General features: G+C 42.2%; 3 protein-coding genes across 4 annotated transcripts in view; 2 read left to right on the top strand and 1 right to left on the bottom strand.

The window, feature by feature from the left end:
* Nucleotides 1-11,697, top strand: part of tmcc3 (transmembrane and coiled-coil domain family 3) — a 45,074-nt gene extending 33,377 nt beyond the window's left edge. For both annotated transcript variants that reach the window (XM_065951351.1, XM_065951353.1), the window contains exons 2-5: nucleotides 1,506-1,676; nucleotides 5,543-6,324; nucleotides 8,235-8,370; nucleotides 8,628-11,697. In XM_065951351.1, coding sequence (XP_065807423.1) covers nucleotides 1,506-1,676; nucleotides 5,543-6,324; nucleotides 8,235-8,370; nucleotides 8,628-8,930 — 1,392 coding nt within the window. In that variant the 3' untranslated portion in view covers nucleotides 8,931-11,697. The remainder of the gene's footprint in view (nucleotides 1-1,505; nucleotides 1,677-5,542; nucleotides 6,325-8,234; nucleotides 8,371-8,627) is intronic.
* A 1,592-nt stretch (nucleotides 11,698-13,289) lies between these two features.
* eri1 (exoribonuclease 1) lies at nucleotides 13,290-19,129 on the top strand. Its single transcript, XM_020660326.3, has 7 exons — nucleotides 13,290-13,663; nucleotides 15,896-16,077; nucleotides 16,616-16,832; nucleotides 16,929-17,012; nucleotides 17,097-17,206; nucleotides 17,303-17,417; nucleotides 18,157-19,129. The coding sequence occupies exons 1-7, from the start codon at nucleotides 13,589-13,591 to the stop codon at nucleotides 18,397-18,399; spliced, it is 1,026 nt and encodes a 341-aa protein (XP_020515982.1). The 5' UTR covers nucleotides 13,290-13,588; the 3' UTR covers nucleotides 18,400-19,129.
* Nucleotides 19,130-19,257: 128 nt separating this feature from the next.
* The window catches only part of lamb1b (laminin, beta 1b), a 25,540-nt gene continuing 19,797 nt past the window's right edge, over nucleotides 19,258-25,000 (bottom strand). The window contains 10 exon segments of the mRNA XM_065951230.1: nucleotides 19,258-20,220; nucleotides 20,485-20,644; nucleotides 20,825-21,001; nucleotides 21,582-21,723; nucleotides 21,862-22,069; nucleotides 22,165-22,309; nucleotides 22,393-22,599; nucleotides 22,694-22,935; nucleotides 23,533-23,717; nucleotides 23,809-24,178. Of these exon segments, the coding sequence (XP_065807302.1) occupies nucleotides 20,084-20,220; nucleotides 20,485-20,644; nucleotides 20,825-21,001; nucleotides 21,582-21,723; nucleotides 21,862-22,069; nucleotides 22,165-22,309; nucleotides 22,393-22,599; nucleotides 22,694-22,935; nucleotides 23,533-23,717; nucleotides 23,809-24,178 (1,973 nt within the window). The 3' untranslated portion in view covers nucleotides 19,258-20,083.

The following is a 25,000-nucleotide window of genomic DNA, read 5'->3' as shown; positions in this document are numbered from 1 at the left end:
CGCATAGGAGTCTGTGTTTACGTTTGTGCAAAGTCGGCCTTTTACTGTCTCTGCAGTGTTTGATTTTTATAAGAGTACAACCTTGTTTTCCAGAAAGTCAGGACGCTGTAACATGTAACTCAAAGCAGAATGTGATGAATGTGAACACACCCAACTGAGAAAGTATTAACACATTCATTTTGAATCAGAAAAAAGTAGTGACACACACAGTAATGTTTACTGTAGACTGCTTCTTTATCAACTATCTGTAAACCTTTAGGTAATTAACAATCACAACTGAGCAATTTATTATTTTATACTTTATTTTTCATTTTTGTTTTACAAGAAACACAGAACAAGTGAGGACTAGAGCATGACAGTATGAATAAGATCAAATACAAGAATGTAAAAGGCACAGGTACAGTACATAATGGATGGTACATTCAAATGAAAAAATAAATATTTACGAGTCTTTATCTTTGTATAAATCCCATTTTCTCCAGTATTCTTCTCCCTTCTCCTTTTGAAGTCGCAGGACAAAAGTCATTTTTTCCATAAAGCTGATGGAATTCACAATGTTCCTCAAGAGTCTCATGGTAGGAGGATTTCAACTGAGCAATTTTTTTTATTTATTTATATATATTTTTTAAGATTTATTTTTGGGCTTTTTGTGCCTTTAATGGATAGACAGGACAGCGGATAGAGTCGGAGATCAGGGAGAGAAAGTGGGTAATGACATGTGGGAAAGAGGCCACAGGTGGGAGGTGGACCCAGGCCGCCCGCTTGAGACGACAGCCTCCATACATGGGGCGCGCACACCAACCACTGCGCCACCAGCGCCCCAGCAATTTTTTAATTAATTATGTTAAAGTAAGTTTCCTCACAAGTACTTTTGCAAAGTTACATCAATTTAAAATTAGTATAAAATCCACACAGTAAACGTTGGCATGAAAAACAAACTAGAGGATGAGGTAACTGGTTCACCTTTCCTCTGACAAATCTGTGTTTTTTGTTGTCTGCACCCTGAAAGCCTGTTAGAGCGTTAAGTCTGACAAATGTGTTTTCTGTTTTTGTTTCTATTGCTCCTGTAGTACTTGATGTTCTGCAGAAGCGCTGTGTTTCTCTCGCCTTTATATAATCTTCTAACTCTCCAGTTCTGCTTTCTGCAGCAGCTGTAATCCAAGTTGAACCTGTGTGTGATAGGCGACACCTCTCAGAGGCTTCAAATAATAATGAGAGTATCAGATGCTGCCTGTCTTTTGATTTTCATCCTTTTGTTCCACGTATCACTTATAGCTGACTCGATTAGTAAGAGAATATTAAAAACAACTCAATTGTTTTATGATAATTAATTCATCGTCTCAGTCATTTATAGATAACAAGAGCCCAACATTGCATTACTCTCGACATCCAGGCTGGCTGATGAGATGTTGAGTTTATTTTTTCTCACACAATCTTTTCTCTATTTTGTTAGATTTTAACAATGAACTGTTTGTGATAAGTGTAATCTGTGTGTGTGACAATAGGCGGAGCGCAGTGCTTGCGATGTCAACATCCTCACCATCCCGGTGCCCATGCGTCGCGGCGGCTCAGAGTCCAACCTGGACGTGGTGGACAGCGTCGGGGACGATGGAGTCGGCCTGGATTTCAGCAAGGGAGCGCTGGGTATCGACAGCCTGCAGCAGAAGATCCTCAAGGTCAGAGGCGAGATTAGTCAACCTCCTCCTTGCCTGTGTGATCTTTTTTTTTTGTAGATTGACTGTGTTTGACCTGCAGAGCCGTGTGTACACATGTGAGCACACAGCACACAGAAAGGTCAAAATCATCACCGGGTACTGCGGGGTAGTCAGACATCTCCTCAGGTCGGTTTGTAGAGCAGGTGAAGCTGCGTTTCCTTCTCCAATATGACACAAAAGAAAACATTGAATTCAGTCTAAAATAAGTTCTTACCCATCTTCTGTGTTACATTGATCCTTATTTTTGTCTCAGGTAGGTTTTCACCATTTATGATGAAATCTAAGAGGAAAACATCTGCCATTATACCATGAGGGAAAGGCTCAAACTTTTCAGAACTTTTTTTTTATTTGCTCAAAGTGCCACAAATTCTACTGAAATTGATGCTTCACCTCTTGTTGATTCAGTGAGTCACTGTCAGCGTTATTGCTGAGGATGCTGGAGTCATTACCGACCTCGTTAAAGATTCCCCTCTGGAGCTTTTCTGTTCACTTAAAAAAAAGGAAACATTCATTTGTTTGTCATGAAAACTCTTCCTTGTGGTTGACTGCATTTCCCTGCATTCTCACAAAACATTTCCGAAGCAGCAGACTATTTTTAAATGTTTGAATGCAGCTTTGTTTACTTTATGTTTACTAGCTTACAAAACAACTCGAGGAAAATCAGCTCAGTAATGTTGCTAGAAAAAATACACAAAAGCTCCACAGGTTCCTTTAAGCAGACATCAGCAAAACATCAGAACCACAAGCAGTTTTCTGTTCCAACAGTGTGGTGCTAAAAAAAGTATGTTTATTTATCCTACATGAAGTTATAGAATAGAATAGAATGACTCTATTGATCCCAAACTGGGAAATTGTGGTGTTACAGCAGCAGGTTATCAAAGCAAATAAAACAATATAAGAATAGATACATAAAAAAACACTTAGAATATAAAAAATAAGAATGAGAAGAGATTTATACATCAAGGATTTAACTTAACATTCTTACTGGTTTAAAAAAAAAGAAAAATGAAATACAACATTTATTCAGGCTTGTCAACTGAAAGTAAAAATGAGATGAGATGAGATTCAACTTTATTGTCATTACACATATACAAGTATAGAGTAACGAAATGAGGTTTGGCATCTCACCAGAAGTGCAAATAAGCAGAAAGTGCAAGAGTCTGTGCTATGTACAGTAATTACAAAATGTACAGATGTAGACTAAAAAAAGTGAATTATTAGGTATATCTTGATGGCTGGATTAATGGGATTCTGTAAATATAAATAAATGCTATAAATATAAGTGTATTCTTAGGATTATAATATACAGATTAAGATGCAGTGAGCTTGCTATACTAGTTCACAGATAATATAAAGAATATGGACATAATATGAACATACTATAATACAATAATACAGATGGATGAGAGATGTGTGTGTGTGACCAGGAGGAGAGGTGGGGGGATGATGGGTGTGAGGTGATATGGAGGGGAAAGGGGGGTCAGCAGGGTGCGGAGAGAGAGAGGGAGAGAGAGAGAGAGACAGAGTTCAGAGTTCAGGGGGTAGAGTTCAGTAGAGAGACAGCTCTGGGGAAAAAGCTGTTCCTCAGTCTGCTGGTTCTGGTCCGGAGGCTTCTGAAGCGCCTGCCGGAGGGCAGGAGGGTAAACAGTCTGTGGGCAGGGTGGGAGGAGTCTTTAAGGATGCCATGAGCTCGCCGCAGACAGCGTTTCCTTTGGACATCCTCAATGGCAGGAAGTGGACACCTTGTGATGCGCTGGGCGGTTTTTACCACCCGCTGTAGCGCCTTACGGTCTGCGACAGAGCAGTTTCCGTACCAGACTGAGACACTGCTGGTCAGGATGCTCTCGATCACACAGCGGTAGAAGTTCATCAGTACAGCTGAAGACAGGTGGTGTCTCTTCAGTGTCCTCAGGAAAAAGAGGCGTTGATGAGCCTTCTTAACCAGACTGGAGGTGTTAGTGGACCAGGAGAGGTCCTCTGTGATGTGGGTCCCCAGGAACTTGAAGCTGGAGACACGTTCAACGGCCATCCCGTTGATGTGAATGGGGTTGTGCGTGCTTCCTCTTTCTCTCCACGATGATCTCCTTCGTCTTGCTGGTGTTGAGGAGCAGGTTGTTGTCAGCACACCAGGCGGCCAGATGCTGTACCTCCTCCCTGTAGGCCGTGTCATCGTTGTTGCTGATGAGGCCAATCACCGCCGTATCGTCCGCAAACTTGATGATGGTGTTGGAGCCATGTACAGGTCTGCAGTCGAGGGAGTAGAGGAATGGGCTCAGCACACAGCCCTGTGGTACGGGATGACAGAGTTGAATGCTGAGCTAAAATCAACAAACAGCATTCGTGCGTATGTGTTGTTATTGTCCAGATGTGTGAGCACAGAGTGCAGCGCAGTGGAGACTGCATCCTCTGTACTCCTATTGCTGCGGTAGGCAAACTGGTATGGGTCCAGTGTGGGTGGGAGGCAGTTTTTCAGGTGTGCTAGGACCAGTCGCTCAAAGCACTTCATTATGATGGGTGTGAGTGCCACAGGGCGGTAGTCGTTCAGGCCTGTTGGGCTGGAGTGTTTCGGCACTGGGACAATGGAGGTGGCTTTGAAGCATGCTGGCACAGCTGCTTGGGTGAGGGACAGGTTGAAGATGTCCGTAAAAACCCCAGTGAGCTGCTCCGCACATGCTCTAAGCACGCGCCCGGGGGTGCCGTCTGGACCAGCAGCCTTTCGAGCGTTGATCCGGCTCAGTGCAGCGTGGACGTCTGTGGAGGTGAGTGAGAGGGGCTGGTTGTCTGCAGGAGGTCTGGTCGTGTTCTGCGTCTCTCTGTTGTCTCTATCGAAACGAGCATAAAAGTGATTTAGCTCGTTCAGGAAGGAGACATCTGTGGTTATCGGGGTGGAGTTTCTGGGTTTATAGTCACTGATGGCCTGGATGCCCTGCCACATGCGTCTGGGGTCGGAGTTGGAGAAGTGTTCCTCAACCTTCAGCTTGTAGCAGTGCTTGGCCTTGATGATGCCCCTCCTCAGGTTTGCCCTGGATACGCTGTAGGCCATTGCATCATCTGATCTGAAGGCGGTGTTGCGGGCCTTCAGCAGGAGACGCACCTCCTCGTTCATCCATGGCTTCTGATTTGGGTACGTGGTGATCTGCTTCCATGTTGTAACACTGTCGATGGTGGTGTTGATATAATCCAGCACAGAAGAAGTGTAGGTGTCAATGTCTGTGTGAGAGCCCCAGGTAGCCTGAGAAGCAAACATACTCCAGTCTGTGTGATGGAACTTGTCCTGAAGTACAGAGTCTGTCCCCGCTGGCCACACTTTAATCGTTGTCACTGATGGCTTCACACGTTGGATGAGTGGCAAGATGGCGCCGCCATCTTGGTTCAGCAAATACTTGCTGAAGGTAAGAGATGTAAGTTTGCAAAAACAGTGATGACAGTGGTAAATGTGCAATAAAGATATAGAGGGTTGGCCAGAGCTGTGCAAATTCATGGCTGTGCAATCAAATATATAGAATAGAATAGAATTACTTTATTGATCCCAAACTGGGAAATTGTGGCGTTACAGCAGCAGGTTATCAAACACACAATATGAGTAAAAAAACACAATGTTAGCAAATTTAAACACAATATAATATTAAATACAAAGTAAATAAGCAGTAAACATATCAAAACTAAGAATGGGAATATATACAACCATGATTTAATGGATAGGATAGGATTGTCAGGATATACTGTATGTTAAAGTGCAGGAGTGTAGATACGTTATCAGTTGAAGTTATGAATGTGACCTGAGAAAATAGAAGAGAAACTGTAATATTTTTTCTCCTTCCTTTTAGGTGACAGAGAAGATTAAGGTGGAGCAGACGGCCCGGGACCAGAATGTGGCCGAGTACCTGAAGCTGGTGAACAACGCCGACAAGCAGCAGGTGTCTCGGATACGTCAGGTGTTTGAGAAGAAGAACCAGAAGTCGGCGCACACCATCGCCGGGCTGCAGAGGAAGCTGGAGCAGTACCACCGCCGCATGAAGGACAGCGAGACCAACGGGAAGCACAGCCACAAAGACGGCAGCAGCAAGGAGTCCGGGACGCACAGCAAGGAGGGCAGCCTGAAGGACGTGAGCGCCACGGGGAGACACCCGGCCCTGGACAAAGTAAAGACCATCGGACCCGGCGTCTCGCTCTCCCCGCCGTTCTTCTTCAACAAGTCGCGGGAGTTCGCCAACCTCATCCGGAACAAGTTTGGCAGCGCCGACAACATCGCCCACCTGAAGAGCTCCATGGAGGCGGGGTCGGGGCTGCAGGCGGAGGGCGGGGGGAGGGGTCTGAGTGGGAGCGCCACGACCGTCGCCAAGGCGACCAAGTACCAGAGCGACGACGAGTGCTCCACGGGGACGTCGGCTTCCGCGGACTCTAACGGGAACTTGGCCGGGGGCTCGGGGGCGGGGTCCGGAGGGCCGGGGAGGTCGGAGTCCAACGGCAGGATGGGCGAGGTGCTGGACATGGTGCGGGACATCAGGGAGGCTCAGGCTCAGCTGGCGGAGGACATGGAGAGTTTGAGCACTCAGTTCAAACGGGACTACAGCTACTTCACCCAGGTGATCCAGGAGGAGAGATACAGGTGGGTGCAGACACACACACACACACACACACACACACACACACACACACACACAAGCATGAAAAACATCCAGCATATGAAAGACAGCCGTCACACTCCAGCACGCTCTTCATTCAGACACCGCTTTCATTATAAATCTCCCTGCGTAATCCAACCAACCACGACCACACATTAAGATATGACAGGACAATGAAGTTAGCAGCTTAACCGCCAAACAGATCCACACGCAGTCGCCTCTTTGTCCCTGAAAAGCGTCTCATACTGACACGTGATTTGATGCTCTTTTATAATACTGTCAGTGAGTCTTTGCAGAGTCGAGAGGCAGAGGATTTTTCACTTCTGAATCAGGCTTTTTTACTTCCATTACCTGAAGGGATATTTTGTAAACGTGCATCAGGAAATTACCTGTGATGAGTCGACGACTAGACTTTCAAAGGCGTGAAAAGCTGAGCAGAAAGGAAGCACACTTCTACTTTTCTCCAATAGCCCTTGAAAGAGAACAGGCTTAGGGCTTTATATGTGATTTTTCACACCTTAATATAATAGAAATCAAGTGTATCCTCTGAAAATAACTCTGTGAGTCATGACTGTCTACAATGGGTGTAACACCCGAGTCCCACTGTCTGTGATGTTTTCAGAGTTTTCAGAGTCCTATCTTCACTTTGTTTACATCGCCAGGACGGCCGGCTGACTCCTCCCCTCGTGTATAAAAGTTGTTTAATTGAGGGACTAGAGAAAAGAAGAATAACATACTGTACTCACTGCTTAACTGTGTTTCTAGATCACGCTCATTTCAGGTAAATTTACATGCAGTGTGAAGATACCAGCATAATAAAGATCGCTAGCATTAGCATGCTAACACAACAATGCAGCGCGAGTTGTTTTGGTTTCATGCTGGTGCTCAAGGGCGACATCTGCTGGATGAAAAAAATCACATATAAAGCCTTTAAAGTAGAAAAAATAATGAAATGACGTCAAATAGTTTTTATTTGTATGAAGACAGAGAGCCAAAGAAAGTTCAGTGAATCAACCCCAAAGTGTCCGTCATCACAACATTAACATTAAAAATAAGAACATAATAATATCCATATAAAACAAGCAATGATAAAAAAGTAATACAACTGCAAGACGGATATCGTATATAAAAAGATGTAACTAAAGGACACATTTTTCTTGCAAAATACTAAACTCCTGAACCTCCTCATGCCCCTAAAAGTCCTTCAACTGTTCGCCCCTTAAGGAAGTGTTACTGATGGTTGAAGTGGTTATATTGCATGATTACACTCGTAGCACTACGAAGAATTCGAGGCACGTATCGCTTACTCCTGTGCAAGAATCAGGGAATGTAGAGCAGCTGTGAATTAAAAACCTTTCACATTATCGACTTTTAAATATTGGTGCCTCCGCTGCAGGGATCCGATCTCCCTCACCTGCTGAAACTGTCCTAACTGCGCCGATGAGTTTGTGCGTGCGCTGTTGATCTTTGGAGAGCGACTGACCGTTTTTAAAGGGGGCCGTTATTAAAAGCTTTTCTAAACTAAAAATAAAATAGCCGAGCTTCCACACAAACCCCCAGACGGTTGCTAAGTTAACCAAGGGCAAATGTTTTTAGCTGTAGTAGATAAACTGCTGTACTGTAACTCGCCCACACACACTCTGAATTATGCATTGTTTCTCTCTCTCTCTCTCTCTCTCTATCTCTATGTGCTTGGCTCTCTGCCTCCACCTACTCTTTATGTTTCTGTGTGTGTGTGTGTGTGTGTGTGTGTGTGTGTGTGTGTGTGTGTGTGTGTGTGTGTGTGTGTGTGTGTGTGTGTGTGTGTGTGTGTGTGTGTGTGTGTGTGTGTGTGTGTGTGTGTGTGTGTGTGTGTGTGTGTGTGTGTGTGTGTGTGTGTGTGTGTGTGTGTCAGGTATGAGCGGCTGGAGGATCAGTTAAATGACCTGACGGAGCTGCACCAGCATGAGACCAGTAACCTGAAGCAGGAGCTGGCCAGTATTGAGGAAAAAGTGGCCTACCAGGCCTACGAGAGGGCCCGGGACATCCAGGTACACACACACACACACACACACACACACACACACACACACACACACACACACACACACACACACACACATTCAGCAGGGAAACTCACACAACAGATAATATTGAAAGTACAACCACAATACACAACAAGTAAAAAAATAACAAACACCATTGAAACCAAGTAAGACAAAATTAACAGCTGTGTGTGTGTGCGTGTGTGTGTGTGTGTGTGTGTGTGTGTGTGTGTGTGTGCATGTGTGCGTGTGTGTGTTTTCAGGAGGTCCTGGAGTCGTGTCAGACCCGTGTGTCTAAGCTGGAGCTCCAGCAGCAGCAGCAGCAGACGGTCCAGGTGGAAAACACCGACGCCAAGGTGCTGCTAGGGAAATGCATCAACATCATGCTGGCCATCGTCACGGTGATCCTCGTGTGCGTCTCCACGGCGGCCAAGTTCACCGCCCCGCTGCTACGTAGCCGCCTCCACCTGGCGCTCACCTGCGTGGGCGTGTCCGTGCTGGCGCTGCTGTGGAAGAACTGGGAACATTTACAGTGCGCTCTGGAACGACTCGTCCTCCCGCACTGATCCAGGAGGCGCCGACGAGACCTTTAGGTGATCCAGGTGGTCCGCGAGGTTTGTCGTCAGGGCGACACAAAAACTGGGGAGTTTACATGTAGCCTTACACCAGCCTCCTGTCCCCCCCCCCCCCCCCCCCCCGATGATTTTAGGCCCCCGTGGTGACTGATTTACGGCTCTGCATGTCTAAAAGGAGTTCACACAAATCCACAAAGCCTTTTTCCCAGAACGCACCGCCGCAGTGACTCCAACACACACGTCAGCTGATATCACAACTGAACAAACCTCGACAACATGCTGTCTACAAAACAGTCAAATATAAATATCTATGTTTATGGCATGACGCAGCCGTAAAAGAGTATCACTACAGTCCAAAGTATCGGAGAGAGAGATCGCACGGCTGCATTATTATCGGCTTTTGGACTCATTCGAGGATTCTGTCTGCTGAAATCTAAATATAGAGGAGTGGGCATGACAAAAAAACATGGATTATTTCCTGTCCTTAAAGGGAAGCGTGTGTGTTACAGCAACACCTCTAAAACAAACAAACAATAGATGAGTCCTGAACCTGCACAGTTTGCCTCCTCCGACAGCAAAGCCAGCTGTGTCGACACAAAGACACGTCCACCCTGAAGGTCGATTTGTACTGTTTGTGTTCTGTTGTTGAATTGTGAACGTTTTTTTTTGTCTCATTCAAAAAGGAAGATTTTTGAAGCTGTTGTTTTCAAACTGTCGGTGTGTCTGTTTTGTGTTGTGCGCCTGCTTTGTGTGTGTCTTTCACTGTGAAGTCGTTTCAACAAAAGAGTTTCACATTTTCTTGTGAAATATTTGCTTTCTTGATCAGAGTAAAGCGACTTCCTGTATGTTTTGTTTAAAGCTACAGCCAGGGGACGATTAGCCTAGCTTAGCATGAAGACTGGAAACGAGGGGGAGGAAGCTACTAGCCTGATTCCATCTGTAAAAAGTCCAACTTCAAGATCCTCATACGACTCACCATCCAGCATTTTACATGAACTGTTAAATCTGTACAAAAAAAAAAAAGGGTAGGGCTAAAACAATAAGTTTTCTTTTTAAGGGTTAATAAGCAGAACACTTTTTTTTAAAGCGCCTAGGTGGAACTTTTGGTCCGGGTTAATTTTGCGCCCCCTGTGGACGCAGCGGTACCTTTTATCTCTTTGCTGAATTTGTCCTGTACATGTGGAAGTAATATTTTTTAATAAAGATGATCGTCTTGTTTCTTTTAAACTTCAAATGTAAAATGTTTAAAAAGGCTTTTTTTACAGAATGGTGTAACTAATTTTGTCTGACACCCAATTCAGACAGATCTCTCTTTCCTTCAGCTTTTGGTTTTAAAATATGGCTCATGATCCCGAGTGTATTTTATTATCTAAAGTCATTTTCAACACTGTCGATCATTAAAAATGTGGAGATTGCATTGTTTCAAAAGCTGGTTTTTGGAAAATTTGTCAACCACAATCGAAAGGCAGATTTCTTCACCTTTAGGGGGAAACAGGCGGACTGCTTTCCTCTATCCAGTCTTTATGCTAAGCTAAGCTAACTGGCTCTAGCTTGAGACGAGTATCAAACCTCTCTGTGAACTCTTAACCAGAAAGCTTGAAAACATTTTTGCCCCAAAAAATGTGGAACAAAAAAGTGAGAAAGATTTTAAGCTGCCTGCTGTCGCGTCAACTCGATGCTTTGAGATTTCTCGTTTTGAAAAATCTGTTTTATGTTTTTTTTTGCTGTTTGATAAAAACAAAAACTTGGGTCTGTGAGTTGATGTGCTTTACTCAGTTCCAAAGACTGCAGCGTTAGCGTGAAGCAGCTAGCATGTAAAACTGTGAGGAAAGCTCTAAAATCTCCATCTTTATTGAATTGCCTTTTCAGAGAGGTGAACAGAACAAATTAATATTCTCGTGCTGCATTCATGCCCTGTGGGAATGTGGAAAGGAAACAGTCGGAGGGATGCTTTAAAGTGCTGACTCGATAGGATTCCCACCTGTTGAAACCTGTTCATCAATATCATCGCTGCTATGTTTGATTTCCTCACAATAATTCCTTTCTGCGTCTTCACAGCTGACTCTCAAACAGCTCAGACGTGACTCATTTTAAAGATTGAACGAGCACATAAAGTCCTGCCCTGCGGTGGCAGAATAAATTGTTACGAAAGTTGAAGTAAGCGTGTCTATTCTTGCACAAAACCTCCTAAAAGTCAGTAAGCTAAAAGTATCAGGTGCATTTCCAACAACTTAAAAACTGCTCATAAAATCCGTACTATCGATACTGCAGCGCCTCTTTCTCCCATGGGACTTGAATGCAGCACAACAGAATAGACAGAGGAAGCTGAACAATGTAGCTCCATGCTCCCTAACTCACCCCGTATCACTGTGATGATGAGGGGACTGTTGCCTTTTTAAATGCAGCTTATTTCATGTACTGTGTGACTTCTGTTTGTGTCCCTTCAGAAGCCAAATATGGAGGTTTTTTTTTAAAAGGCATATGAGCCTTTCTAAGAAAACGCTGAAATTATTATTTTCTATCTTTTTTCGTTTCTTTAAGATTCATGTTTGACGTTTTTCTCCCAATTAACTAAAAAAAACTCTTTTTGGAGAGACATGAACCCTCTCTCCTACGCTGTATCTTCAGTCCATGTTGTATATTTTCACGTCTCTGTCTCTTCTATGTGCATTATGAGTTGCTGGTTATGGGTTTCCATGACTTTGTTTTTTGTTTTGTTTTTTCAAATGAGAGAATAAATCTTTGTTTTTCTAAGGTTGCCCTACATTTTTTCTGCTGATTATTCCCTTTTTTGAAAAGTTCCTGACATATCATCTATTATGCATTATCCATCAGAGAGGCTGTGTGAGATGTAAGGAACAGGGATCAAACAGCGCTGCACGCTTCACAAGGAGTTCATACATGAAACTGCTGTGAATGACTTGACAAACAGCAGCTGCACAGCGGAGGGCGGCTAAAAAGCAAAACATGTTTTTTAGTATTTAAGTAAATTATCTCATCTCTCCTTCTCTTGGAAATGAGTGAAACAACTGATGCATAACTAATTTAGTCCTGAAGGATTCACAGCTGCTTGTATACATGTCTGGTGTTTTTGATTGGTCTACATTAAAAGACAATAACAGTTTATTCTCTAAGCATGCTGATGGATATATATTATTGGCTACAGAAAAAGCAGCAGTTCTTTGGTCGGGCTACTTTGTGGACTATAAATCTTTAATCCAGGGTTTCCGGCCTCAGATTCATTATTCAGATGATGTTTTGTTGGTTTCTTTGCTCCTGCTCTTTGCCCTGCACACTGCTCTGTTTCTGCTACAGTTCGTTTGCTCAGAGGAGCCACAGTACACGACCCGGTCAAACTCCTGTCCTGGGTCAACAACATCAAGCAGGACAAATACAAACTAGTGTAAGAACTTTCTACTTTATATTTATAATAGGCACCGTGGCACAGAATAAAGCATGGATTAGTCTGCCACCTAGCTGTCAGCAGCGCCTCCAAATTAAATCTTGACGTTTTAACAGTATAAACTAATGTAAACTAAATTTTACCATATATGTTTATTAAAATGATTAACGCCATTGTTTCCAGTAACCGTGTTTTATTATCAGTCTTAATTAAATCTGCCTGGAAATCTTAGTGGTTTTGCATAGAATAAATTATTTATGGATTAAATTCACTGCTGGAATCGATATCATATCTAACAAATTTGATTTAACCTATAGTTTATTTAACATATATCAAAGAAAACCAAAGTAGTTTGATAGTATTTACACTCTTAAAGTATTTCTATTAACAAGAGAAAATCATTTAGACTGTATTTACCACTGCTAGAGCCTTGTACAGTATGTTTGCCTTTTATCTTGTGAAACCAACGTATTTAGTAGAAATTAAGAAATTATAAAGATAAAGAAATCAATTAAAACTTTCAGTAGATTGGAAAAAACTTTGTTGCAAAAAAGACTAAACAAGATCAAAATAAAACTAACTTTTAATTGTAAATTCTATTTCATTCAAACAAACAATAAAGTTAAGAAATACAAACAAACATAAAATCTCAAATTTTGAATGAAAAGGAGCAGAAAGAAGACTAATCTTATAATATCTGCCCCTCTTTCACAAAACATTAATTAAACAAAACTTGTTAATTAATTCACAACATCACATACTTCGTCATCACATCTCTGCCCCCAGAAATAAAGATTATACAGTTTCCAAGTTTCCTAGACAGGGATGCATTTCTCGGCCTAACACCGGGCGTTTTCTCATTATCGCAAATTGCCATGTATCATCCTCACCGCACGATGGCGCCAGTGAGCACCGTCTTGTTTTGGCGCAAACCGGAAGTCGTCATAACTGTCCACCTTAGAGAAAAGTTTCATGTCGCCGCGGAGAGCTAACGGATGAATCGGTGCAACCGGCTCTTAAATATCTCCAATATCGCTTTAAAATGCATTCTTATTTTTTTAACGGGGTCAAGTTGTGTAAGAATTTAACCTTTTAGCGTTGTTATTTGGCGGCGTCACAGCTGACAAGCGCGAAGAAGAAGAAGAAGAAGTCACCGAGCATTGTTAGCATTGTTAGCCACTAGCATCTTTGTTTACATAAATTAACGCGCTTGTTTGTTTTGTTTTGAATTGATTCCCTGTTTTAAATGGATGAGCACAAGGAGAATATTCAAACCAAGGACGTCAATGTGAAGATGTCTGATCCCGGAGAAGAAGAAAAGGTTTGTGTGAGAAGCTAATTTAATTCATTATAAAGATATTTAACTGTGTTTTAATGTCACAGCCTGTAAACAACCTTTACCTGTTTTAATAATAAAAACAGGTGTCACAGGTATAATTGGTATTTATCATTTCAAACTTAAATACTTATCTGATGTGATTTATTAAAAAACGTGGCAGTTTATAATTTTAAATGTTTAATCTTCAGGTTAAAAGGTTTTTATAAATGTTGTCAAACTGTTTCTATGTTGTGATGTGAAGTAAATACAACAACTGTTCTGTCAGAAAGGAAATAAATGAGAGATATCTCACAATCAGAGACATATGCAACCTTCAAAACACACCTCAAACAGTGGATAAAACCAAGTCTTTAACCTTTAACCTTTAACCTCTATTATTGTCTTGTGTCACATGTGTATTTGTATTTGTATTTTATTTGTAATTTATCTTTCTCTGTTACCTGCCTTGGGACAACAGATGGAAACTTGCACTTCTCTATAATCTGACATTTTTACAGCTGTAATTGTTACAGCTGTTCATTATTTATTTCTTCTTTATTTCTTCTTTATTTCGAACGATTAAAAAATACATGAAAATGAATAAACAAATGGAAAAAAATAAAAATCTGTATTAAAAAAAAAAAAGAAGAAGCCAATTTCAGTATAATAAACATTTGACTCGTTCAAAAAGGGATAGGAAGAAGCCCAGGCTTGTCAAGTCCTACCCCCATTCTTCATCATTAACAAATGCAAAATCCAATAAAATAAACGGACAATACAAAAAAATTATACTCCAATCGAGCTATTAAGAAAAACAAACAAAAAAAGAACAAAATGAACATTAATATGCACTGTCCCTAATAAATTAATGAGGTCCCCACGCCTACTGGAAAACAGTTTAGTTACAGTTTACAGTTTTCTAGTCATGGAAAATGTCAAGTTTCTTGGGCTTCCCAACTTGAGAGGAATGATCTTCTACATAATATCTCAAAAAACATCGTCACAACCATCATCGATGATGATGATGGTTGTGACGATGGTTTTTGTTTGATAACGACGACTTATAAGATGGTTTCTATACTGATTAGAGCTCTCAAGAACTGCCCTCAATGTTGTGCTTTGCCTCTGGTCACTTCCTGTCAGCACCTGTGTGTCCAATCAGACTCAAAGCTGATCGTTTGCTCTTACTCACATTGTTCCTTTTTTTCTAGATCCTTGCTTGTGTTGTACTTACTCTCTGATGTACGTCGCTTTGGAGAAAAGCATCTGCTAAGTGAATTGTAGAATTGTACACAAAAAGGACTGGACTCCACTCAAACAATTCCTTTTTCAGTTCCTTTTATTTTTAGGCTTTCAATTTAGCTGCTTAGGTGAAAAACATATTGAAAAGAATAAATAAAACGACCAAACAAATGCAAGTTACTATGTGCTTAATTTGAACCTCCAACATTCAAGGAGAATACAAGCTAAATTAATTAATGCCTTCGGCCCACCCTTTAACTTATTTTGTATTTTAAACACATTTTCATCTTTCTCCATTTTAATATATCAATTTACACCCGTGCACACTCATGTTTTTTTAACAAACCCCTCACCTTATTCTAACATGATATGCCCAATCAATCAATCAATCAATCAATCAATCAATCAATCCATCAATTCAGAAAGCTTGACCTCACCCTGTGCTTCCAGTGAGAGAAAAAGCTAAATGCCCTCAAAATCTTCTTCATACCTTGAAGATTATTTAAACATTTTCCTTATTATACATCATCCTAATTTCCCCACACAGATGACCTTATCATATTAAGGGCTAAATCCTGTTAAGAATCATATCAAATAGTGATGATCGTTTATGAACCACCTTTGAATTGCTTCATGTTTTTTATTTTTTATTTAACTTTTGTTTATCCAGGAAAGTCCCATAGATATTAAAAACCTCTTTTTCAAGGGAGTCCTGGCCAAGAGGCAACATAAGTTACACTCACAACATACAGACAGCAATTACAATTATAAAAAACCAGTTACAAGTAAAGGAGGTGGTCTCAAGTGCTCTCAGCCTGGATTTAAAAGCATTCAAAGAAATCAGTTCAGTTATTTTCCAGTCTTTTTGCAGCATGTTCCATGTAGAAGGAGCAGAGTAGACGAAAGCCCTTTTTCCCAGTTCTGTGCGGGCAAATGGAACAGGCAGCAACAACTGATCATTTTATGAATTGTGATGATATCATTTCTTTTTAGACGAAGCCTTGCAGCAGGGTCATCCCTGACGAAGAATCTGCTCCCGAGGTGTCCTCGCCTCAGTCCAACAGTGACTTCAGTCATCCCGTGTACAAAGAGATCGCTCTGGCTAATGGACAAATCAACCGCATGTCACGGGATGAGTTAAAGAAAAAGTTAGCAGATCTGCAGCTCGACACCAGGTGAGCGTGACTGTAATACAGAAGATAAAGAGGGAGTAGTAGCTCACACCAGATGTTGCTCCCTACTTCTCCCTCCTCCCTCTGCCTGCTGCACACCTGCGTGCAATTGTACTAATTCCTACAAAGAAATGCAGGCAAACTCCTGCACACTATCTAAATTACACAAATGCGTTGCAAACATTTTTGTGTAATAAAGTCGATGAGCTCTCTCGTTCACTCACGGCAGCTTTTGGTTAAAAGTACGACTGAAGATGTAAAGATTTATTAACGCCTTTACTGTACTTTTTGATCATGATAATAAGATTCAGATTGTACTGTGTCGAGGATTTTGACAACCTCATCCTGCATGCTTTAAAATGCACAGGATGATTTAATGATCATTTTACCATTGAGAGAAATTAATGAGCTTACCTGGCTATGTGCAGGTCAAATAATATAAAAGCTGATGATGAATTAAGCTTAAATATTGAGCACTTAAGGTTTCCACCACCAGGATCAAACTAAGAACTAAACAGTGTCATAAACATTTTGTGTGAAGAGGTGTGAAGGACGTGATGAAGAAGAGGTTGAAGAGCCACTACAAGAAGCACAAGCTGATGCAGTCTGCAGGAGAGGGGGGGCCCACCGACACCTACTACGACTACATCTGCGTGGTGGACTTTGAGGCAACGTGTGAAGAGGATAACCCCGCAGACTTCCATCATGAAATCATCGAGTTCCCCATGGTTCTCATCAACACGCACACGCTAGAAATAGTGAGTTGATTTAGTGAGGATGTTTAGTTTTCAATCTGCAGGTGGAGTCGTTTGGTTTCTTAACATGTTTATGTGTCTTTTGTTTTTTGTTTGAAGGTGGACTCTTTTCAGGAATATGTCAGACCAGAGTTGAACCCACAGCTTTCAGACTTCTGTGTGAAGTTAACAGGAATCACACAGGTCGGTGGTTCTGGTTCTGTTTGATTCCAGTGTCTCTTGAATATGTGAATATTTCAGTGAGTTTGAAGATGTGATCTTGTGCAGAAAATGGTGGATGAAGCCGACACGTTTCCAGGTGTCTTGCAGCGGGTCGTCGACTGGCTGAAGGAGAGAGAGCTCGGGACAAAGTACAAATACGCCATTCTTACTGACGGGTATGTTTGAACTTAACATTTCTGTTTCCTGTTTGTGTGTGATGAAATCTAAACTGACAGCTTCATTACTCGTGTCTTCTTTTTTTTCGTCTTTAGTGCCTGGGACATGAGCAAGTTCCTCAACATCCAGTGTCAGATCAGCCGCCTCAAATATCCCAGCTTTGCAAAGAAATGGATAAACATCAGAAAGTTATACGGAAACTTCTACAAGGTTTGTTTTTTTATTTTCTGATTATTAAAATGTCGTATTTTACTTGCACTAAGAATAATATGGATGAAAATGCTCATAAAAATATAAAACCCTGATAATGAAAGTGTGCAGCAACAGTTATCATATTCACTTTATTGTCTTTATACTAGTCCAGTACAACATGAAGTCTTGTATAGATAACGGTGCATCACAAATCAAAAGGTGCTCATACAGAGACAGACACTTTATCAAAATCATGACACTTTATTCATCGTTAACGTGTTTCGTTTTATTTTATTTTGTTGTTGCTGAACTTTTTTCATAGATTTTTCAAGAAAAATCGTTGTTGTTTTTTTGTTCTTGTGTAAAGAAAAAAATAGACCTATGTTTTCGTATTTGCTTGAAGCTTTGAAGTAAAAAATGGGAATCCAAAAACAGGTTTACCTAAAGATGTGATATTGATCAATGCTTCCTCTTTAAATCAGGATATTGAATCGATGCTCATTCGATCAAATATGGGACGTTAAACAACGTTCCTGCAGTCACACCTTGATGTGTTTTTGGGAAAGACACTTAACCTCACATAACTCCCGCTGCTTCATGTGACAATGTGTATGAATGGATTAGTTTCTACTGATGGACAGTCTCTACCATCAGTGTGTGAATGTGTGTGTGTGACCTGCGGTGTAAAAAGTTCTTTGTGTTGTAGAAAAGCACTCTACAAGCTCAAATCCATTCTAACAGCTCTGTTCCTCTGCAGGTTCCTCGCGCACAGACAAAGCTGAGCACCATGTTGGAGAAGTTGGGTCTGAAGTACGAAGGCCGTCCTCACTCCGGCCTCGACGATTCACGCAACATAGCCCGGATAGCTCTGCGCATGCTGCAGGACGGCTGCCAGCTGCGCGTCAACGAACGCATCCACGCCGGGCAGCTGCTCTCCGTCCCCAGCTCCGCTCCTGTAGAGGGCGCTCCTCCCCCACACGGCCCCAAGAGCAAAGATTAGAAACAAACTTGAGGCTCCTGCTTATAGAAAAAAAAAAACCCACATCCGTACCCACTCTTTACCCGAGTGAACTTCAGGAGAAAATAGAAGTTGCACATTTTTTGTTCCAGAATTTAAAGCTGAAGTTGGTGGAGGGTGTTGAAGTCGGACTAAACGGGGTCTGCACGAGGATTTAAGATGCATTATACATTTACAGCAGTGTTTTTGTGGGAGGACTTTTCCTTCCACAGCGTCGGTGTTATCCTCTTTAACCCCACTTTATCAAACTGCCATTATCCATCAGATGACGGGATTAAAAAGCCTTTCCGTTGTCACAGGATGGTCTGAATTTTTCTTTATTTTTTTTCAGGTTTTGTTTCCTTAAAGACAATAAAAAAAAAAAAGAAAACCCTAATTTTGTTGATTCTTAACAAATTCTTGCTTTGGTTTACACGTCTCCTCATTTGTCCGACCTTTGTGCGCGCATTAAAGACAGAACTCTCCATGTAGATTCTGCTCATGTCGTGTTTCAACAGTTTCAGGGAGAGAAGTCTGTTTTAAAACCATCTTTAAACGAGTCTGTTACGTCACGGTTAGGTTGACGAGTTCCGCCTGTGTTGTGTCCTCCTTTGTATGAATGTTGAATAATTTTCATTTCATGGACGACGTTCTTATTTTAACAGGAACAAATCTTCTGAATGCCAAACTGAAAAATAAAATCTGTTTCTCTGTTCTTGTCGACAGAAAGTGAGATCTTTGTCCAGTTTGTGTGTCATGTTTAGATACAGAAATGATTCTTGGTACATTTCAGACTTCAACACTTTTTAGTTTCACCTTTTTGACTCTTCTTTTATCAAACAAGAAAACAACAACACCAGGGATGTTTGAGAAACTTTATTTTTCAAGTCAATATTTCTCTGACGTCACAGAACTGTTAACAAAATGATTCTGCTCCCTCTTACTGTTAAATATATTTAGGCTTTTAAAGGAAGTATAAAACTGTAACATGTCTATCAAATAGTCTCATTTAAATCTCACAGCTTCATCGTATATTCTCTACACATTCTGTGTTTGAAGCACTGAGGTCACTTTGGCTTTTAGTGGTTTCCTTTTGGGACTTTAATACTTTGGCAGCTTTGAAACTCGTCTCATTTGTTAAAACACTTTTTGGCACGGCTGAGTGTTAAGTCGTTGGCAGAGACACGAACAGACAAAACTTTTGGCACTGAGAGGGTCTAACATCGCGATAGCTTTCAAACACTCGGGTGACAGCTGTATTTCACTGGCGTCCTAAGCAGACATGCATCCATGTAATAAGTTCACTCAGCTTTCCAGTGATGATGAGTAACTCCCAGTTGTGTCCTTGAGATTCACTGATCGTGTACTCAGAGAAAAGCAAAGCACAAAACACTCAGAAATATTCTCAACCTTCCTTGTTAGTGTGGGCTCTGACCAATCAGCTCGTCGTTTCGTTTTCAGGATCGCCAGAGAATGAGAAAACACATTTTTGATATCTTGAGCCAACGAGATAAATAAGTTGATCTCAGGAAAACAACTAGAAATGACTCGTGATCACAGGGTAAAGGAGTAAATTATAATTTATGTATGCACGTCTGCTCAGGGCTTCTTTGGCACCATTAGAATCCCAGCTGAAACCTTTGAGAACAGTAAAGAGTCTGAGGTGACGCTGTGTCCAGGTGATTGATCACAGACAGGTGCTGTACAGCGTCACTTTGTAGCTGATCTCCTCCAGGACCCGGCGCACCGTTTGCTCCAGCTCGGCCAGCTCGGCAGCTTTGGACTCAAGAGTCCGCTGGTTTTCCTCATAGGAGATCTCCAACTCTGAAAACCACAGGAGAGAAAAGGTGTTGACAGGAAGGAGGTATTTCTACAATTCACTTAGCAGACGCACAACATTGAGGGCAGTTCTTTAGAGCTCTAATCAGTATAGAAACCATCTTATAAGTCGTCGTTATCAAACAAGAACCATCGTCATTACCATCATCATCATCAATAATATGGAGACCATCATCATTAAGTTAGTAGGCAAATAAAGGCTAAATGGCCGGAAATAAATCTTTTAGAAATTCTAAAACATGTTCCTACCTCCGAGTCTCAGCAGCTTGCTGCTGCTCTGAGCGAGCAGCTCTCTGGCCTCCTTCTGCAGCTCGTCTGCTTTCCTTTTCGCCTGCAGCACCGACTCCCCTTTAACCTCCACCAGGTCCTCCACCTTCTCCAATTTGTCCTTCACGTCCTCGTCAAACTCCTTCACACACACAGATAAGGGTTACTCAAATACATTCTACTGTGTGTGTGTGTGTGTGTGTGTGTGTGTGTGTGTGTGTGTGTGTGTGTGTGTGTGTGTGTGTGTGTGTGTGTGTGTGTGTGTGTGTGTGTGTGTGTGTGTGTGTGTGTGTGTGTGTGTGTGTGTGTGTGTGTGTAATACCTGCTGGGCTTCCTCAGCGGTCAGTCTGGCCTGGTTCGAGACCCAGTCGGCCGCCTTGGCGAGTTGGTTCACCTCCAGGTTGTTTTGTCTCAGCAGGCCGACCTCCCGCTCCAGCTGAACCAGACGACCCGTCGTGTTGCTGAGCTTCAGCTCCGAATCAGCCGTCTCAGACTCCACCTGACACACACACACACACACACACACATTTAAAACTGGTGTTTCATTTAAAAATTCTGCTTCAATTATTGGCACATGAAGCTTAAATCAGTCGGAGAGATGAGGACTTTTAAAAACGTAATAACAAAGTAAAAGGAAATGAAAGATTATGATCAAAACAGTGCAGACAGAGGATTCTTTGAATGTCTCCAAAACAATTAAAACCTGAGGCGAGCTATGACGTTTCATTGGCTGAGCTTTCCTGACCCCGAGCACAGAAGATGGAGAGTTCAGTGTCTTCTTTAAGTTTGTACGATGTTGATAAAACGGTAACATTTTGACATGTCATACATCAAGCGTTGGCTACATGTTCTGAAGAAAAATAAAACAAATTTGAAAGGAATTTCTGAAAAATTGAAGCAAAAGAAATGTATTGATTCTTAAAGCGTTTTTACTTTTGCAGATGTTCAAAAGTAAGTTCATCAAGATGAACACTTAGTGGCGCTAATTCTCCAGTCAGGATAAAAGGGCATTCGATATTCAAACATTCAAGAAACATGTTGGACATATTGATGTTATTGTTTGTCGAACGCTCGCTCACAGAGATCAGCAGCTCCAGGGTTCCCTTTGTGTTGTTCTGGGCCAGCTCGATGGCGTCCATGGCGATGGTCTGAGCACGCTCAGTCTCAACCAGGGCTGCCTTCACCACATCTGCCGTCTCCTTCATGTTAGTCGCCTGCTCACTGATGGACAGAAAGTGTACACGTTACTTTGTGAACATATAAAGTGAAGACATGATGAGATCAGATAACTGATCTTTTGCATGAGAATATTTGGTTTTGGAGGACGTCTTGTTTTCCTGATTCAGAGCTGTGTGTTACCTTGCAGCCTTGGCCTCTTTGAGCAGCGCATCCGCAATCTGGATGTCACTGGCGCTCTGACTGAGGATCGTCTCCACGCTGGTCAGAGAGTTGACCTTCTCCCGGATCTCCTTCGTCAGCTCCTTCAGCTTCTCGGACGACGTCGGCATCTCCAGAGCCAGCACCTCGTTGGCCACTGCCTCGATCACGGACACATTGGCCTTGTCATCTGGAGTAACCAGACACAAAACACAAATCACTCAGTTGATGTTATCATGTTTTTGGTGCCTCAGCAGGTTGTGTGTGTGTGTGTTGTGCACTCACTGGTGAGCAGGTCTCGTATCTCTTTGATGAGGCTGCGCAGCTGCTCGTTGCTCTGCTCCACTCTCTCTTTGCTCTGGTTGGATTTGACCAGCACCGTCTGAGCGTCCACTTTAGCCTTGTTTGCGCGCGTGTTTGCCTCCCACACCTCATGAAACAAAAACAAAAAAAGTGAATACGATATTTACCTTCATCCATCTTCAGTTTTCCCTCCATTCTTCGTTCACTCACCAGTCTGGAGAGCTTGTCCACCTCCTGCATGGCGGTGAGGATCTCCTGGTCCAGGTCTTTGGCTGATTTCAGAGCAGTTTGGGAGGTCGTGACGACGCCTTTGCAGCCGTCCCCGCCGCACCGAGGTGCCCCGTCCTCGCCGACACAACCCAAACCGCCGCAGGGAGAGCCGGAGCAGCTGTCACCCTCGGCCGCGCCACCGCACGTCTTGCAGAGAGAGAGATGAACAAACAGGAGATCATCATCAGCATACAGTGTGAGTCCCCCTCTTTGTGATGCAGCTCCTTCAGCGTTTTCTAACCTTCTCACTAATCGGCGTCAGGTCAAACTTATCCAGCTCGTCGGACAGTTTGTCGAGCTTCTGCGTGTTTCTTTCAAGCTTGCGGTTGAACTCCTTCTGACCGCTGTTCAGTTTGTCCTCTGTGGCTTTCCGTACTGAGGCCGACTGTTCCACTGTGCTTTCAGGGCTGCTGGTGGAGGCGTTGGCGCGGACCTCTGCCATCGTGGACTTAAAGTGTGCATCTGAAATAGTGTCCATAGCACCTAAAAACACACAGTGCATGAAAATCACAGTGATGTAAGACGTGAAATACAGAGGAGGTAGGATGCCTGAGGATCTCAGACTAGCTACATCAGTATCTTCATTTAAATCACTTTTAAAAACACATTTTTATCATAAGGCCTTCTTATAATCCTTGTTTCATCCATGATGTTTTATATGTTTTACTGTTAACTTTAGCCGATCTCTGTCTCGGTTGTTTCTCTTTCCTCTGTTAATTGGACTGTTGTTTTATTTTTCATGCTTTTTTAATAGGATTTTATTGTTGTGTATTTGACTGTTGGGATTTTTCTTTTTTCTTTAAAGCACTTTGTGACATTGGTTTTGATAAGTGCTTTATAAATAAACTTTATTATTATTATTGAATCATTTATAAGCGATAATCTGACTCTTGTGAATGTGACATGTCGGGTATTTTAAAATGACATAGGTTATTCCTCAGGACAGGTTCCTCAGCTCTTTTGTAAGATGATCCTTTTTCAATTAATGAAAAATGATGCAATACGCTGATGACATGCTGATTTTTTCTGCTAGCAAAAAAGTCTTAAAAAACACACGCAATGTAAGCGATGGTTTCCTACCCTTGATGTTGGCGTTCTTGGCGTTGTACACTTCCTGTCTCAGGTCCTTGACGCTCTGCTCCAGTTTATTAGCCTCATCTGTCAGAGCGTCCAGGTTGGCGTCGGTGGCGTTGGCATCGCTGTGGAGAAGGTTCAGGCTCTCCTCTGTGGTGTTCAGCTTTATATTGACGTAGGACATCACACCTCTGAAGAAACAACAAACCCATAGATGAGCTCAAACAACAAGGAGGTTCATAGAAAGGTTTCCAATAGATCTGGATTTGTTTGTGTACACACGTGATGTGGTTCATCAGCTCCTGGACCTGCTCCAGCTTCACTCCTGCAGGGTTGCTCTCTATGATTTCCTTGACAGCCTTGATGTTTCGCTCCAGACTGCCGATCAATTCTTTATATGGCGCCGTCACCCCGGTCGTCTGCAGCTCTGCGACTTGACCCTCCAGACGCTGGGTCTGATTGGTCAGCTCAGTGACCACGGTGTCCCACACGGCGAAGCAGGGGTCGCAGGGTTCACAGTTGGGGAACTCGCCCTGGTAGCCCCGGGCACACTCGTCACACTTGAGGCCGGACACGCCCTTCACGCAGGTGCAGTGACCTGTCGCACGGTGGCACTGCTCGCTGGAGATTCCCAGAGAGTTACAGTCACAAGCTGCAAACACACAGAGGACACAGGAATAGTCATGTTTAGATAATCTTTAAAAACCATCGATGGTTCTAATGAGACAAAAACATACAGTAGAGTTTTGGATCACTTAGTTCCCCTACATGATGGTGTAAAGTTTACTCCTCTCTCAGTAATGAATCCTCCTAGTGGGAAACATTTTACAACTGCTGCGAACATTTTTTCACAAGTGTTTTTTTGTAAATTTCTCATAATCCAGCATCTTAAACATATTAGCCGTCTGCCTTTTAAGATACAAATGTTTGACTTTAAATTATAAAATGTAAATTGTCCTCAAGCCTTCATTTTCCTAGAAAGACTGTTTGAATATAACCTTAATGTAACACTTAATGTCTTATTATCAACAGAGAAAACTAAAAAGAAAGAAGCTCAAATATCAGGAGGATTAATATAATTTAACACCAGTTCTCTTGGATCAACACTTATTAAAAGGAGGTTATATAACTTCATAATACAACTTGTTTTTGTCTGAAGATTTTGTGAGGCCTGTTATTAAATGTCTGGGGACTGGAGAGCTTCTTAGAACTACTAATAATACAAAAAAAGGCGTTCCTGTTTGGGCGAGAGCAGATCTTAAGAAACTGACATGTAAAATAAAACAAGGCCCTCGCATTTCACCGTCCCTCCTTCTTCAGGAAGTTCCTTCAATTGAATAAAGGCATTTGAACCTTTCTTCTGAAGATGAGTGCCTTGTTTTGTTTCCTTTCTGATCTTATTATGTGATGACTCTGTAATCTACCATGAAACAGTTATACGAGGCATGTGATGAAAAATGGTCTCCGGGGGAAT

Source organism: Labrus bergylta, chromosome 23 (genome assembly GCF_963930695.1).
Source record: "Labrus bergylta chromosome 23, fLabBer1.1, whole genome shotgun sequence".
Classification (NCBI taxonomy): domain Eukaryota; kingdom Metazoa; phylum Chordata; class Actinopteri; order Labriformes; family Labridae; genus Labrus; species Labrus bergylta.
This window is presented reverse-complemented; position numbering and strand designations above follow the sequence as displayed.